The sequence below is a fragment of the Lithobates pipiens genome, unplaced genomic scaffold (genome assembly GCF_037356315.1).
Source record: "Lithobates pipiens isolate NorthernLeopardFrog02 unplaced genomic scaffold, aLitPip1_a1.2 Scaffold_19, whole genome shotgun sequence".
Classification (NCBI taxonomy): Eukaryota; Metazoa; Chordata; class Amphibia; order Anura; family Ranidae; genus Lithobates; species Lithobates pipiens.
In genome coordinates this window covers 134,945,783-134,961,288 of record NW_027507764.1, presented here as the reverse complement: position 1 = coordinate 134,961,288, position 15,506 = coordinate 134,945,783, and the positions used below count along the sequence as shown (strand labels likewise).

Sequence of the window (15,506 nt, the reverse complement as noted above, 5' to 3'; positions counted from 1 at the left end):
AACTATTGTATTTCCATGTTCTGTGTACAGGCAGTCACCAGGATACAAACAAGATAGGGACTGTAGGTTAGTTCTTAAAGTGGAGGCTCATACTGAAATTGAATGTCCCGTTTTTAGAACCCTCCCCTCCTTCCGGTGTCACATTTGACACCTTTCAGTGGGGAGGGGGACAGGTATTTGCACCCACTTCCGGGCATAGACTCCCACGGGAGTCTATGCCTCTTCCTGTCCCTCTGCGCTGTCTGCTGGGACACACACGGGTCCCAGAGACAGCGCGGACCACTCATTGCGCTGCGAGACTCGCGCATGCATACTAGGGAACTGAAACTGAAATACTTCACATCCTGATTCCCTCACCGAGATTGGCACCGGCAGCAGCCGAGCAATTGCTCGGCTTAGGCTGCAGAAATCGCTGGACTCCAGGAAAAGTAAGTGTCCATTTATTAAACGTCAGCAGCTGTAGTATTTGTAGCTGCTGGCTTTTAATAATTTTGTTTTAGGTGGACTCCCTCCACCTAAAACAAATTTTAAATCGTCAAAGTTGAATCCGTTTGTAAGTTGGTACAGGTCAATTTTTTTAAGTGTAGCTCCAGCCAAAAAATAGGATTTTTTGTACTCACCGTAAAATCCTTTTCTCTGTAATTCACCAACTCACCCAGCTCCTCTCTTAGCCATTGGGTTGTTTCGCCACCTTTAGGAGAAGACAAGGCATAACATGTTATGAAAAACACAGAACTAAGTTCTGCCCAAGGGGCGGAAGCTTAGGTAACAACCCCTCAGCCTGCCATGCAGCCTCAGTACGTCAACAAGCAGTATAACGTAAAGAAAAATAGTAGGGACGGGAGCTGTGTCAGTCGGTGAATTACAGAGAAAAGGATTTTACGGGAGTACAAAAAATACAATTTTCTCTTATATTCATTGACTGACACAGCTCCTCTCTTAGCTATTGGGACGTCCCAAAGCAGTGCCAAAAGAGGGGTGGAAAAACAGCATAAAACTTCATCCACCATGCCAAGTGGGAACTAGTATAAACTTTACCAACAAAAACTACAGTGTGTGAAAAAAAAACACCACAAAAACAGGGTGCTCCATCAACAGAGGCACTACCCTCAAACCGCACCAAAACTGCGGTAACAAATGCAACAATGCATTAACTTAACGGTACTGCATTTTTACCAAAAAAAAATGAAAAAAAGGAAAAATTGTATATGCAATTGCAACTATACAGCCGCTTGCAAAACAGGCATCAGCCGATGCACTGATCATCTACCTTGTAGAATTTAGTAAAGGTGTGAACAGACGACCAGGTCACCGCTTTACACACTTAAGCGACAGGCGCTTGATGTCGGAAGGCCCAAGACATTCCGATTGCCCTGGTAGAGTGGGCCGTGACCGGAAAGGGAGGGCACCTGCCCCTTCTAGGCGTAGGCCTGTACTACAATCTGTCTGATCCACCTGGAAATGATGGCCAACGAGACCGTCATACCTTTCCTTGGACCAGCCCCCGAAACAAACAGGGAGTCCGACTTCTGGAAGGGAGCCGTGACAGACAAATACACCCTCAGAGCCCGAACCATGTCAAGGGAATGGAGGGCCACCTCCATAGGATGTGTCGGCTTAGGACAAAGGGATGGTAACACAATGTCTTCATTGATGTGAAACGCCGAGACCACCTTCGGCAGAAAAGAAGGTTTGCGGATGCAACACCACCTTATCCTTGTGGATAACCAGATAGGGCGACTTGCAAGACAAGGCTGCCAGTTCCGAAACCCTCCTTGCCGATGTAATGGCCACTAGAAAGATCACTTTCTGGGAGAGAGTCAGAGGGATCTCTCCGATATTTTCAAATGGCGGTTTTTGCAGCGCCGATAACACCAGGTTCAGATCCCACGGGGGCAACGGCGGACGCACCGGAGGAACTACATGCCGCACCCTTGAACAAACGTGCTCACTAGAGAGTGAGATGCCAGGGGTCGCTGAAAAAAAAAAAAAAAAAAAAAAAAGACAGCCAAAGCTGATATTTGTCTCTTAATGGTGCTCAAAGCCAATGTCTGGTCTACTCCTTGCTGAAGAAACAGTAGGACCCAGGAAATAGAAAAGGAGTGCAGGTGCCATCCTTTCTCCTCACACATGGAGATGTAGGCCTTCCAGGTACGATGAGATATATTCCGAGAAGAATATTTCCGTGCTCTCAGCATAGTTGGGATCACTGAGTCCAAAAGACCCCAGTTCCTCAACACCCGGCTCTCAATAGCCATGCCGCTAAAACCAGAGATGGTAAAGCAGGATGGAGAATCGGACCTTGAGAGAGAAGGTATTCTCGTAAGGCAGTCGCCAGTCACTAGGTCTGCGAACCAGGGACACTGGGGCCAGTCTGGGGCAATCATTATTACTGGGATCCCCTCGGCCTCCACTCTGCAAAGCAGACGTGGTAACAGTTTCAGTGGAGGAAAGGCATAAATCAGCTGGTACTGATCCCACGGAGCCACCAGCACGTATGCCCACGGATCTCTTGTCCTAGACATGAATCTCAGCACCTTCCGATTAAGATGGGAGGCCAGAAGATCCATGTCTGGTGTGCCCCCCACCAGTAGCATGAACACCTCTGGATGCAATGCCCATTCTCCTGGGTCCAGCATCTGCTGACTCAGATAGTCCGCCAGCCAGTTCTCCACTCCCGGGATGTAAATGGCTCACAGGGCCGGTACATGTCCCTCTGCCCACCGAAGTACGTGAATGACCTCCCGTGCGGCGGCCACGCTTCTTGCTCCTCCTTGGTGATTGACGTATGCCACAGCCGTGGCGTTATCTGACTGGATCCTGATTGGATGCCCTTGCAGTCTTATCGACCATGTGGAGAGGCATAGCCTGATCGCTCTCAGTTCAAGTAGATTGATCGGCAACTTGGATTCCCTGACCAGAGGCCCTGGGTCAACTGAACTCCAATTACTCCACCCCAGCCTGATAGGGTGGCGTCCGTTGTGATCACTGTCCATTTCAGAGGTATGAATGATTTCCTGGACTGAAGTGCCGAGGACCTCAGCCACCAGAGCAGGGAATCCCTGACTAACTGGCTCACCTGAATCTGATCATCCAGGGACAACAGAGATTTGTCCCATTTTGTCAAAATCTCCTTCTGCAGGACTCTGGTGTGGAACTGGGCATACGGTACTGCCTTGAAGGAGGCCACCATGAGTCCCAGGACTGGCATGCAGAAGCGTAGCAACGACCACTTGCGGTTCATCAGCAGTTTCACTGCGGCTCTGAGAGTCTGCAGCTTGTCTGAAGGGAGAAACACTCTTGCTTACATAGAGTCCAGCAGTAAGCCTAGGTACTCCAGATGCTGAGTCGGTACGATCACAGACTTCATTAGGTTCAACAGCCACCCAAATTCCTGCAGGGTCTGCATGGTGATCGACACACCCTCCTTTAACTCTGAGGTGGAGGATGCTCTCAGGAGATCGTCTAGGTATCCCAAGATTGCGATCCTGTGTTTTCATAGCAACGCCAAAACAGGAGCCAATACCTTGGTAAAGACTCGGGGGCTAATGCCAAACCAAAAGGGAGAGCCACAAACTGGTAGTGGGCTTCCCCAACGGCGAATCGCAGAAACTTATGATGCCAGAGGTATATAGGTATGTGCAGGCACGCATTCTGGATGTCTAAGGACACCAGGGAGTCCCCTTGGAGTGCAGCGACTACTGAGCAAACTGATTCCATTCTGAACCTCTGTTCTTTCACAAAGTAATTGAGGGCTTTTAGATCCAAGATTGGACGTACCCCTTCCTTCTTGGGGACTACAAACAGGTTTGAGTAGAACTCCTGGAAACGTCCGCGTCCGGAACAGGTACAATCACCCCACAACTCAGCAGGTCCCTTACCGCCCCCAAAAGGGCCTCCCTGCAAGCCGGGATTATGGGTATGCTGGAGGGGAAGAATCTGTTTTGTGGCGAAGAGATGAACTCTATCTTGTAGCCAGAGGAAATCAAATCGCAGACCCATTGGTCGGACAGCTGAGAGGTCCACCGGGATGCAAACTCCCGAAGGCTACCCCCCATCCGAGTTGCGGGTAGGGGCAAACCTTCATGACTAGCACTTTTGCTCGCAGGCTTGCGGTTCCAGGGACGCTTTGGTCCTTCAGCAGTTGTCCTGTCGGGCTGGGGGCGCTTGGTCGAAGCTCCGGGCGGACAAAAAAATCAGTTTGAGCAGAAAATGAGGACCCTTGCCTACCGCCTCAGCACCAAAGCTGACACTGAAGCCCTGGATAACAGAGGGAGAGTATCCAGGGCCGCGTCACAAACTTAGTTAAGGCCTTGCACTAGCTGGTCTACTAGTTTCACGCAGACAGGAGAAGCCTGTCCTGTTCTCCCAATTCGCGGTGCAACAGTTTTGCCCACTTAGTGTCTGCGACGCAAGTTCGGATGCCAGTACTGGTCACATGGTTGACCCCACAACCGTAAACAAGGAACGAGCCACTGCTTTGGCCTTCCTGTCAGTGGGGTCTTTAAATGCAGGAGTCCCTTCTACCGGGATCGTGGTTACTTTGTTTAACCTGGATACTGGGGGGTCCACGTCCAGAGGAGCCGACCGTTTTTTGAGAAGGCATTCCATAAAGGGGCAGCGCACCACCATATATTTGGGGGGCGAAAAGGTCCGTTGCGGTCGACCCCATTCCTTGTAAATGAACTTATTTTGATAAGTCAGATACTGGAACACCTTAGGTGAACGGGCTGGCTTACAAGACCCAAAAGGGACCACTACATCAGCAGAGGGATCTGCTGGCTCCTGAATCTTCAGGGTATCAGGCACAGCTGTGATATGTGCTCCAACAAGCACTTTGTCGCGCACGGACCCGGACGGAGACTCATCCTCACTATCCGAACGGTCCTGGTCAGCGTCATCTGAAAGGACAGCAGGGCCCGAGTTTGCGTCAGAGCTCTCCCCAGAGGACAGGGGTGTCAGGGGCCACTTTTTAGCGGCCACGCATCGCCTCCATCTTGGCAACAAACGAATTGAGGACCAACAACAAAACGTCCAGAGGCACTGCACATTCTGCAGGCGAACAGGTTGCAATTGCCTGGATTTCGGGGGAACACACACCAGTTTCTGAAGCGATGCTGACCCTACCCTGTCTGCAACCTGATGGGGACTTAGGACAGGGATGGTCCCACCCTACTAACTGCTGCTGGCTAAGGGGCCCCTGACTGGTTCTGCGCTGTCCAGCTAGTAGTGCCTGTGTTCCTTTGTCAGCTCCCAGTGTCACAGTGTCATCCAGAGATGCTGCTTATAGAGCTGAAACCGATCTACGTGTTCAGGCTCCAATAAAATGGCTGCCGAGTGTCCAGTATAATGAACGAAGGGAAAATGGCCACCAAGCTACAGGAAAGGATGCTGCTCCTTGAGACGGACCAAAAAACTTGAACAGGTTTCAAGAAGATGGCCGCCGAGCGTCCTGTATAAAGGACAAAAACACAGGGAAAATGGCTGCCAAGCTACAGGAGAGCATGCTGCTCCATGCCCTCGCCTAAGATGGCCACTGAACACTGAATACCATGAGGGACAGTGATGGAGAATGCCAGTGAACAGTGCTGCAAGCATCACAGACACAGCCTCACCAGACACCCCAGGGAGAGAAAAAAACAAAACACCAGGGCACAGCCAGCCAGAGCAGCCCCCCCAGGTGAGAGCCCCTGCACATGACACACGTGAGGCAGGGAGAGCTGTACTTACCAGTCCTGCAGAGCTGGGAGACATTCCATCACAGACCCACTCTTCGATCAGTATGGGGTGGCTGCTGGCCCGGCAAACTGACGCAGACATCAGTAGCCCGGTCGTATGTGTGCCCCGAAGCATTAAAGCTCACGACCACCTATGGAGCTGAGGTGCGTCACGGCCGACAAAGCGTGTAACTCTGGTCTGCACACGCTCATTGGCCAGGTTGGGGAGACTACAAGGATAAGGGTATCCAGCCTGTCACCCAGCCGACTGTTGATAGATCACAGGCTCTGTAGTCTTGCGCAAAAAGCAAAGCTTCTGCAGAAAAAACACGGACCGATAGGCCCGCAGGGTTCCTAGGTCCTTCTTCACTGTGCAAAATAAAACTGAGGCTGCATGGCAGGCTGAGGGGATGTTAACTAAGGGACCACCCCTTGGGCGGAACTTAAAGTTCTGTGTTTTTCATAACATGTTATGCCTAGTCTTCTCCTAAAGGTGGCGCAACAACCCAATGGCTAAGAGAGGAGCTGTGTCAGTCAGTGAATATAAGAGAAAATCTATTTTTAAGCTTTTTGGATAGCCTAGGGAAGGGTTATCACCCCTGTAATGTTTGTTTTGCTGTCTGTGTCCCTGTTCCAACAATTTCACCTCACTTTCTGTCCCAATGATAATTGCATTTTGAAAATTTTGAGCTGTTAGGGAAACGTGGTTTGTTGATGAGGCATCAGCGGATACACCTTTTTCCCCATATTAACTCTTAAAGGAATGAATTTCCCTTCCTATAGGTAGATTTTCTCTCACTTCCGGTCTTCTCCCTTCGTTTGTAACTAGGAGTCGTTTGTAAGTCGGATGTTTATAAGTAGAGGGCTGCCTGTACTATGTACTGTGGGAGAACAGATATAGTGAATGCAGGTTCTGGGTTTAGTAACACTTTAAGTAGTACACACACACACACACACACACACACACACACACACACACACACGCTGTATGTACTAACCTTGAGTGAGACTTCCAGCTCCTTTGAAACGTTAGTGTCCACCTTTTCTATTATGCCGTCAATACCCTCCACATTGTCTGAAGAGACCAGGGATTCAGTTGAGGCCAAATCAAACAGCTGAAGCAATAAGGGATGACCAAACAACAAAATATATAATAGATATCAGATTAGAACAGTAACACATAGGTATGGCTTATATACTCAAAATGGCTGAAAGAAAACACGTTTATTAGTGTTATGAACTGACAGTTGTCATTCTTCAGTCAGTCATATTCCATGACATATACAATGGTTAAGTGCCACCTATAACCACTTCAGCTCTCACACCTGTTTAACCCCTATTGACCAAACAATATTTTCATAATTCTGCAATGTGTCTTCACGAATCTATACATTTTTAATTACTTATGATAAAGAATGGATACATAGATTGTTTTTTGGGGGGACAAATGGGGCTTTATTGTGACCCTAAAGTCCTCTGAGAACTTTTTTTTTACATTTATTTGCATTTTAAGGGGAAATAAAATAAAAATCTTCTGAAAAAAAAAAAAAAACATTGTTCTTCAAGTTTGATCAATAATTTTATTCTGCTGCTTGTTCTATTTAGTGCAAAATTAAAATTACCATATTTATCGGAGTAAAATAATACGCATCTTAACATTAAGAGGGAAGTTTCAGAAAAAAAGCTTACATTTTAAAATAAGGGTCAGTGCCCTTATCAGTGCCCACCTGCAACCTCACCAGTGCCCATAAATGCAGCCTGATCTATAACCATCTTCAGCCTCTAATGTGCCCATTATTGCAGCCTCTTTAGTACACATCTGCAGACTTTTGCCGATGATTGCAGCTGCGCCAGTGCTGGATTACACAGATCTGCAATCTCCTATGTATCCGGCGCTCAGTCACTCACAGTCCCGCCCGGCTCATATGATGGACAGAACAGTGGTCCAATGCCGGGCCTGGGGGATGGGACTGTGTGACTGCTGAGCGTCGGATACACAATAGTTTGCGGCTGTGTGTAATCCAACGGCGCTCATCCCCTCCTTTCACTCCGAGGCAGCAGGGAATGGAGTATAACACGCACACACAATTTCTCCCTGAATTTGGGGGGGGGGGGGGGGGGGATGTTGCGTGTTATACGCGGATAAATACGGTACATTTTTGCTACATATTTTATATATATATATATATATTTTTTTTCTCATAACGCATCAGTAATTTGAAGTCCTTAAGGATTTAAAATAAAACAGTAAATCCTTAACCACTTGCTTACTGGGCACTTAAACCCCCCTCAGTCCCAGAGCAATTTTCAGCTTTCAGCGCTAATGCACTTTGAATGACAATTGCGCGGTCATACAACACTGTACCCAAATGAAATTTTTATCATTTTTTTCCCACAAATAGAGCTTTCTTTTGGTGGTATTTAATTACAGCTCAGAGTTTTATTTTTTGCTAAACAAACAAAAAAAGATGCAAAAAAAAAAAAAAAATCAAGTTTAAAAGTTTGTTATAAAATTTTGCAAACGGGTAATTTTTCTCCTTCATTGAAGTGCGCTGATGAGGCGGCACTGATAAGCTGCACTGGTGGGCACTGATGGGCTGCATTGGTGGGCACTGATAGGCATAGTTAAGGTGGCACAGATAAGGCAGCACCAATGGGCACAGATAAGGCGGCACTGATGGGCACATAAGATGGCACGGATGGGCACTGATAGGTACCACTGATAGATGGGACTGATGGGCACTGATAGGTGCCACTGCTGGGCACTGATGGGCGGCACTGCTGGGCACTGGTAGATGACACTGATGGGCACCGATATGTGGCACGGGTGCAGCACCTTTGTTAAGGCAGATTGTGGGCACTGCTGGGTGGCACTATGGGCACTGCTGGGTGGCACTTACTTTTTTTATTGTTGCACTGGCAGGGGGCAGGTGGGCACTGACAGGGTTGCAGGTGGGCACTAGCAGTGCTGGCCATGATTGGGACTGATGTCCCTATCACAGCCGCCAGTGATCGGCTTTTTTTTTCTCCTTGCGCTGACAGCGCGAGGAGGAATAATAGCCGATTACCGGCTCCGTTATATCACATGATCAGCTGTCATTGGCTGACAGCTGATCACGTGATAAGGGGTCGGGATCGACCCCTTGCACGGATCGGTGATCAGGCGAGTCTCGTAGACTCGCCGATCACAGGGGGCGCGCAGGCCGCTCGTGCACGGGACTACGTCAATAGACGTAGTCCCGGAAAAGGAGATCCGCGCTGTAGCCGTCAACTGACTATAGCGCGGATCCCAAGTGGTTAAAGATAACAATGTATATATAGTATCACCCTCACATTTTTGTAAATATATTAAAATATTTATATATATATATATATTTATTGTATCTAGTGACAACTAGTAAAGAAATGACACTTTGCAGCGTACAGCTTGTAATTTTGCTGTCCCCTAAAAATAACTCAACACAGCCATTAAACTCTAAATTGCTGGCAACAAAAACGAGTACACCCCTAAGTGAAAATGTCCAAATTGGACCCAATTAGCCATTTTCCTCCCTCCCTCGTGTCATGTGACTCGTTATTGTTACAAGGTCTCAGGTGTGAATGAGGAGCAGGTGTGTTAAATTTGGTGTCATCGCTCTCACTTTCATACTGATCACTGGAAGTTCAACATGGCACCTCATGGCAAAGTCTCTGAAGATCTGAAAAAAAGAATTGTTGCTCTACATAAAGATGGCCTGGGCTATAAGAAAATTGACAATACCCTGAAATTGAGCTGCAGCACGGTGGCTAAGACCATACAGTGGTTTAACAGGAGAGATTCCTCTCAGAACAGGCCTCGCCATGGTCGACCAAAGAAGCTGAGTGCATGTGTCATGACACTACAGTAATACTTTCATGTCCTGTCTGTCTCTTACCTGAGCTTTGTATCAGCCTTAAGACTTGCACTCTCACACCTGAATGGTTAAGTAATCTTTCCTCAGTGTGGCTCCACTCTAGCCTAAATGGGAACCACTAGAACACTGTGTTCTACAAGCCTGTCTTACCGAGCAATATTGAGTGTTTGGTTTCCTGTCTCCTGCTTGCCGTGTGCTCCAAGTCAATCTCTGTTATTGATCTTGGCGTGTTCCTTCACTTTCCTTGCCTGCATGTTATCCTGACCTTTGGCGTGTTATCTGTCTATTCTTGTCTGCTAGTTCCCCCGACCTTTGGCTTACCTCCTGACTATCCCTTGTTGACCTGGGCTGCTGCATCCATCTCTATCCTCCTGTAGCCTACTGTGAGCGTGAGCTGGGAGACCCTAGGGGCCACAACCTACAGCCAGTTGCAGTGCAGTCCATCCTCACCACTAGAGGCTCTGGTGAAAACCTGCTGGCTGTTAGACTCTGTGCCCTGGGGAATTTATGCTCTATCTCCCAGTGGGATCCGTGTTGGTGCTCCAGTGGACCTGCCTTCCTGAACCTTCCGGAGTTCCATCCGCAGTAGTCAGTCATAGGGTCCACTACCTTAGCGGTGCACTCCTGATGCCAACAATGTACATTTGTCACCTGGACTCAGACTGAACTGCTCAGTGACATATCCAAATGTTGTCTTTGGAAAATAGATGTACGAGTGCTGCCAGCATTGCTGCAGAGGTTGAAGGGGTGAGGGGGTTAGCATTTCAGTGCTCAGACAATACGCCGCACGCTGCATCAAATTGGTCTGCATGTCTGTCATCCCAGAAGGAAGTCTCTTCTAAAGATGATGCACAAGAAAGCCCGCAAACAGTTTGCTGAAGACAAGCAGAGTAAGGACATTGATTACTGGAACCATGTCCTGTGGTCTGATGAGACCAAGATAAACGTATTTGGTTCAGATGCTGTCAAGTGTGTGTGGCAGACCACCAGGTTAGGAGTACAAAGGACAAGTGTGTCTTGCCTATAGTCAAGCATGGTGATGGGAGTGTAATGGCTGCATGAGTGCTGCCGGCACTGGGGAGCTACAGTTCACTGAGGGAATCATGAATGCCAACATGTACTGTGACATACTGAAGCAGAGCATGATCCCCTCTCTTTGGAGACTGGGCCGCAGGGCAGTATTTCAACATGATAACGACCCAAAACACACCTCCAAGACAGCTACCGCCTTGCTAAAGAAGCTGAGGGTAAAGGTGATGGACTGGCCAAGCATGTCTCCAGACCTAAACTCTATTGAGCATCTGTGGGGTATCCTCAAATGGAAGGTGGAGGAGCGCAAGGTCTCTAACATCCACCTGCTCCGAAGAGGACTCCAGTGGCAACCTGTGAATCTCTGGTGGGGGTTAAGACAGTGCAAGAAAAAAATGATGGCGGCACAGAATATTGACACTTTGGTCCCAATTTGGGCATTTTCAATTAGGGGTGTACTCACTTTTGTTGCCAGTGTTTTAGTTATTAATGGCTGTGTATCGAGTTATTTTAATTGGGACAGCAAATTTACAATGTTATGCAAGTTACATAGTTAGTAAGGTTGAATAAAGACACCAGTCCATCCAGTTCAACCTGAGTGTCTAAAATTGTCCCTATCCCTGTACATTGCACACTCACATCGGTCCCTACCCTCAAGGAGCTCACAATCCAAGGTCCCCATTCTTATACTAGGGGAAATTTGGGACAGAAGCCAATTAACCTACCTGCATGTCTTTGGAGTGTGGGAGGAAACTGGAGTACCCGGAGGAAACCCACGCAGGCACAGGGAGAACATGCAAACACCAAGCAGGTAGTGTCGCGGTTGGGATTCAAACTAGCGACCCTTTTTACTGCTAGGTGAGAGTGCTAACTGCTACACCATTATGCCGCCCCTCAATATGTTACATTGAAGCAAAGTGTCATTTTCTTTAGGGTCACATGAAAAGTTATAATAAAATATTTACAAAAAAATTAGGGGTGTACTAATTTTTGTGATACTGTATGTGCTTTATAATATTCCCAAACAAATAATTAAAAATAGAAACATGAAACAAGAGTTGAAACTGTTAAATAGTGCTTACACGGGTTGATCTACTGAAGTTAATGGGTTAAGTAGTAAAATAAGGGGATGTCCTGGTTAAGAGTTAATTCCCTGTGCACACAAACATTCTTCTGTGTAGCTCTCTCTCTCACTCACAGATCACTGGTCTGACTGGGAACTGAGGCAATAAGATAGTTAGGCCCCTTTCACACGGGGCGGATCAGTAAAGATCCGCCCCGTGATGATCCGCTCGCTCAGCGGGGATCGCTCCGTTGTCCCCGCTGAGCCGGCTGCGTACAGGGCGGTCTCCGCGTACAGGGCGGTCTCCGCACACTGTGCGGGGACCGCCCTGTCAGCTCTCCTCTATGGGGATCAGACGAGCACGGACCGTGTGTCCGTGTTCATCCGATCCGCTCTGCAGACGGACAGAAAAATAGGATTTTCCTCCGTCTGCAGAATCGGACATTTGCGGAGGCGGACAATAGCGGGTGTCTGCGGATGCTCATCCGCAGACACCCGCTATCCCATAGGGATGAATGGATGTCCGTATTTCATCCGCAAACGGATGGATGAAATACGGACATATCATCCGCATGTGGGAAAGGGGCCTTAGTGTGTTACTTTTGTTTTGGTTTACAAATGTTACACTGAATGTTCACTGTAATTGGCTGTCAAAGTGATCATTCAATAAGGAAGGCTTTCGACTGACTCCCAATCGTAGGACTGGGAGCTCATTTTTATACAGACACCAGGTCTCATTGAGCTGGGAGGGAGCATGTGATAAAAGAAACTGCATGCAGTCTCCTGAGCGTACAGGAGACACCTTTTGTACAGAGGAGGGGGGTTTTATGGATGCGCGTTACACGCCGAAGGTTGGCAAATGGTTAATCTTGCTATACAATATTTAGAGGGAGGCTTTTCCAGATTACTCCTCATCTCCTACCACTTTTTGTGCATTATATTTTGAACTTGTGCTGCCACAGTAGTAGTCATTCCAAGATTATACCCTATTATAACCAGCATAAAGTGTCCATTAACTTGACAATAACTATGTTTTCAAATTGACAGTGGGTTTGAGAACTAGGACAGCGTTGCACATTCATAGTCCTCTGCTGCAAGGTCAAAAAGTAGAGTTTTTTTTTTTTTTCACTTTTTCCACAGTGAAATCTGAACTTTTGGCCTAATATAACTTAACCACTTGCCGCCCGCCCTATAGCAAAATGACGGCGGCAAAGTGGTTTCAAAATCCTGACCAGGCATCATATGTCGTCCTCAGACTTTTCAGCCCCTGCGCGTCCCCGGGGGCGCGTCCCCGGGGGCGCGCACCGCGGCGATCATTGTTGCGGGGTATCAGTCTGACACACCGCATCTACGATCTCAGTAAAGAGTCTCCGATGGAGACTCTCTACCACGTGATCAGCTGTGTCCAATCACGGCTGATCACAGTGTAAAGAGGAAGAGCCGGCGATCGGCTTTTCCTCACTCGCGGCTGTCAGACGTGAGTAGAGATCTGATCGGCTGCTCCTCTGACAGGGGGGGGGCGGGGGTCTGTGCTGATCGATTATCAGCGCAGCCACCACCCCCCCGACCCCGAGGAAGCCCACACTGGAACACCAGGGATGCCAGACCACCAGGGATGCCCAGCACCAGGTATGCCACCCTAGACCACCAGGGATGTCAATCAGTGTCCACAATGGGCATCACTGATTGGCATGGATTTTTTGGCACTGATTGGCATCCATCAGTAAAATATAATACAATACCGCCTATCAGTGCCCATCCCTGCCACCTATCAGTGCCCATCCGTGCCGCCTATCAGTGCCCATCCGTGCCGCCTATCAGTGCCAGCTATCCGTGCCCATCCGTGCCAGCTATCCGTGCCATTGGTGCAACCTCATCGGTGCCGCCTTATCAGTGCCCATCAGTGCAGCCCCATCAGTGAAGGAGAAAAACGTACTGATTTACAAAGTTTTACAACTGAAACAAAAAAAAAAAACAAAAAAAAATTCGTTTTTTTTTTATTTGTTTAGCAAAAAATAAAAACCATAGAGGTGATCAAATACCACCAAAAGAAAGCTCTATTTGTGGGGAAAAAATGATAAAAATTTCATTTGCCCATCAGTAATGGCACCCGACAGGGGTGCCCATTATCCCCCCTGATATTTGTACTAACGTTGGAACCCCTTCTTAACAGAATACGTGCCAACACAGACATCCAAGGGATCTTTATTAACCGTAGGGAATACAAAGTTGCCGCCTTCGCGGATGATATTTTACTGACCCTCCAAACGCCCCGGACATCTTTACCTAACCTCCTGGAGGACATTAAGAATTTTGGACTCTTGTCCAACCTCAAAATTAACTATTCTAAATCCCACGCCCTCAACATTTCTCTCCCCCCACAAGACGTATCCCATTGCCAAGATTCCTTCCCCTTTCAGTGGAAGAAAGAAGCGATTACCTACCTTGGCATTCAACTCACCAAGGGAATGGCGGGTCTTTACGCCCACAACTACCTGTCGGCTCTAGCCAGAGTCCAAGCTGACCTGAAGAGCTGGGCGAACCTTAATGTGTCCTGGTTTGGCCGATCTGCCTTAATAAAAATGATAATTCTTCCACGCATATTATATCTCCTACAGACAATCCCAATCCAATTGCCCCCATCTTTTTTCCTGACTTACAAGAAGTTATGCACACTGTTTATTTGGAGGGGCACCGCTCCCCGTATTAAATACACTCGCCTGACGCGCCCTAAGACTAAAGGTGGCATTGCCCTACCTGACCTATACCATTACTACCTAGCATGCCACCTGACGAGACTAGTGGACTGGAAAGCTCACAGAAAAGGGAAAACTTGGGTAGCCTTGGAAAGCTCTTTCTCAGGTTACCCACTGCACACCCTTCCCTGGCTCTCACCGAAGCACTGGCCCCACCCCGTTAAGGCCCATCCGCTTATTCATACCTCACTGTTGGTCTTTAAGAAAGCGGTGACCTCCCACCATCTCTCCTCACACTTGGGCCCGCTGACCCCCTTGAGGGGAAACCCTGACTTCTCTCCTGGGGAGTCGACCACGTTTCTTATGCAAGAATGGCCACATGATGACGTTTTGGCTCAGCACTTCTTTCACAAAGGAAAACTAAGATCCTATGAGGCACTCAAAAATACCTCGCTCACGAGGGAGTTCCCCTTCTGGACCTATAGGCAATTAAGGCACTTCTTTACCTCCCAGAATCATACTGACGTTTGGACAAGACGACTCACCCCATTTGAAGTGCTGCATTCCCAAACCACACCGCAAAGACATCTAATATCCCAGATCTATTCTATCCTTCAAGACGACTCCCACACTTCCCAGACTGACCCTCCTAAAGCATCATGGGGTAGGGACCTGCAAATCTCCTTCACAGACGATGACTGGAGTACTATCGCCACGTATGCACATACAGGCTCACTGAATGTAGCCATTCAAGAAAATGGCTACAAGATTATCACAAAGTGGTATAGGACACCTTCTCGCTTACATAAATTCTCTCCCTCAATCCCGAACGTGTGTTGGAGGTGTAATAAAGAAGAAGGCTCTATGCTCCACATATGGTGGGAATGCACCATGCTTCAACCATTTTGGAAAGAAGTACATGCCATTATAGCACAAGTTACCACATACACCCTTGATTTTAATGCTGCTCAGTATCTCCTCCATCACACTTCTCTGACCAAACGGTCATACCACAAATCACTGGCCATGCACATGGTCAATGCCGCTAGACTTTGCATCCCTCCGCTCTGGCGCTCCAATAAGACCCCTACCATTAGAGACTGGCTGA

At 48.0% G+C, this 15,506-nt stretch overlaps 1 protein-coding gene across 1 annotated transcript in view; it reads right to left on the bottom strand.

The window, feature by feature from the left end:
- Window positions 1-15,506, bottom strand: part of STK31 (serine/threonine kinase 31) — a 661,901-nt gene that overhangs the window by 166,076 nt on the left and 480,319 nt on the right. The window contains exon 13 of the mRNA XM_077491295.1: window positions 6,716-6,832. Coding sequence (XP_077347421.1) covers window positions 6,716-6,832 — 117 coding nt within the window. The remainder of the gene's footprint in view (window positions 1-6,715; window positions 6,833-15,506) is intronic.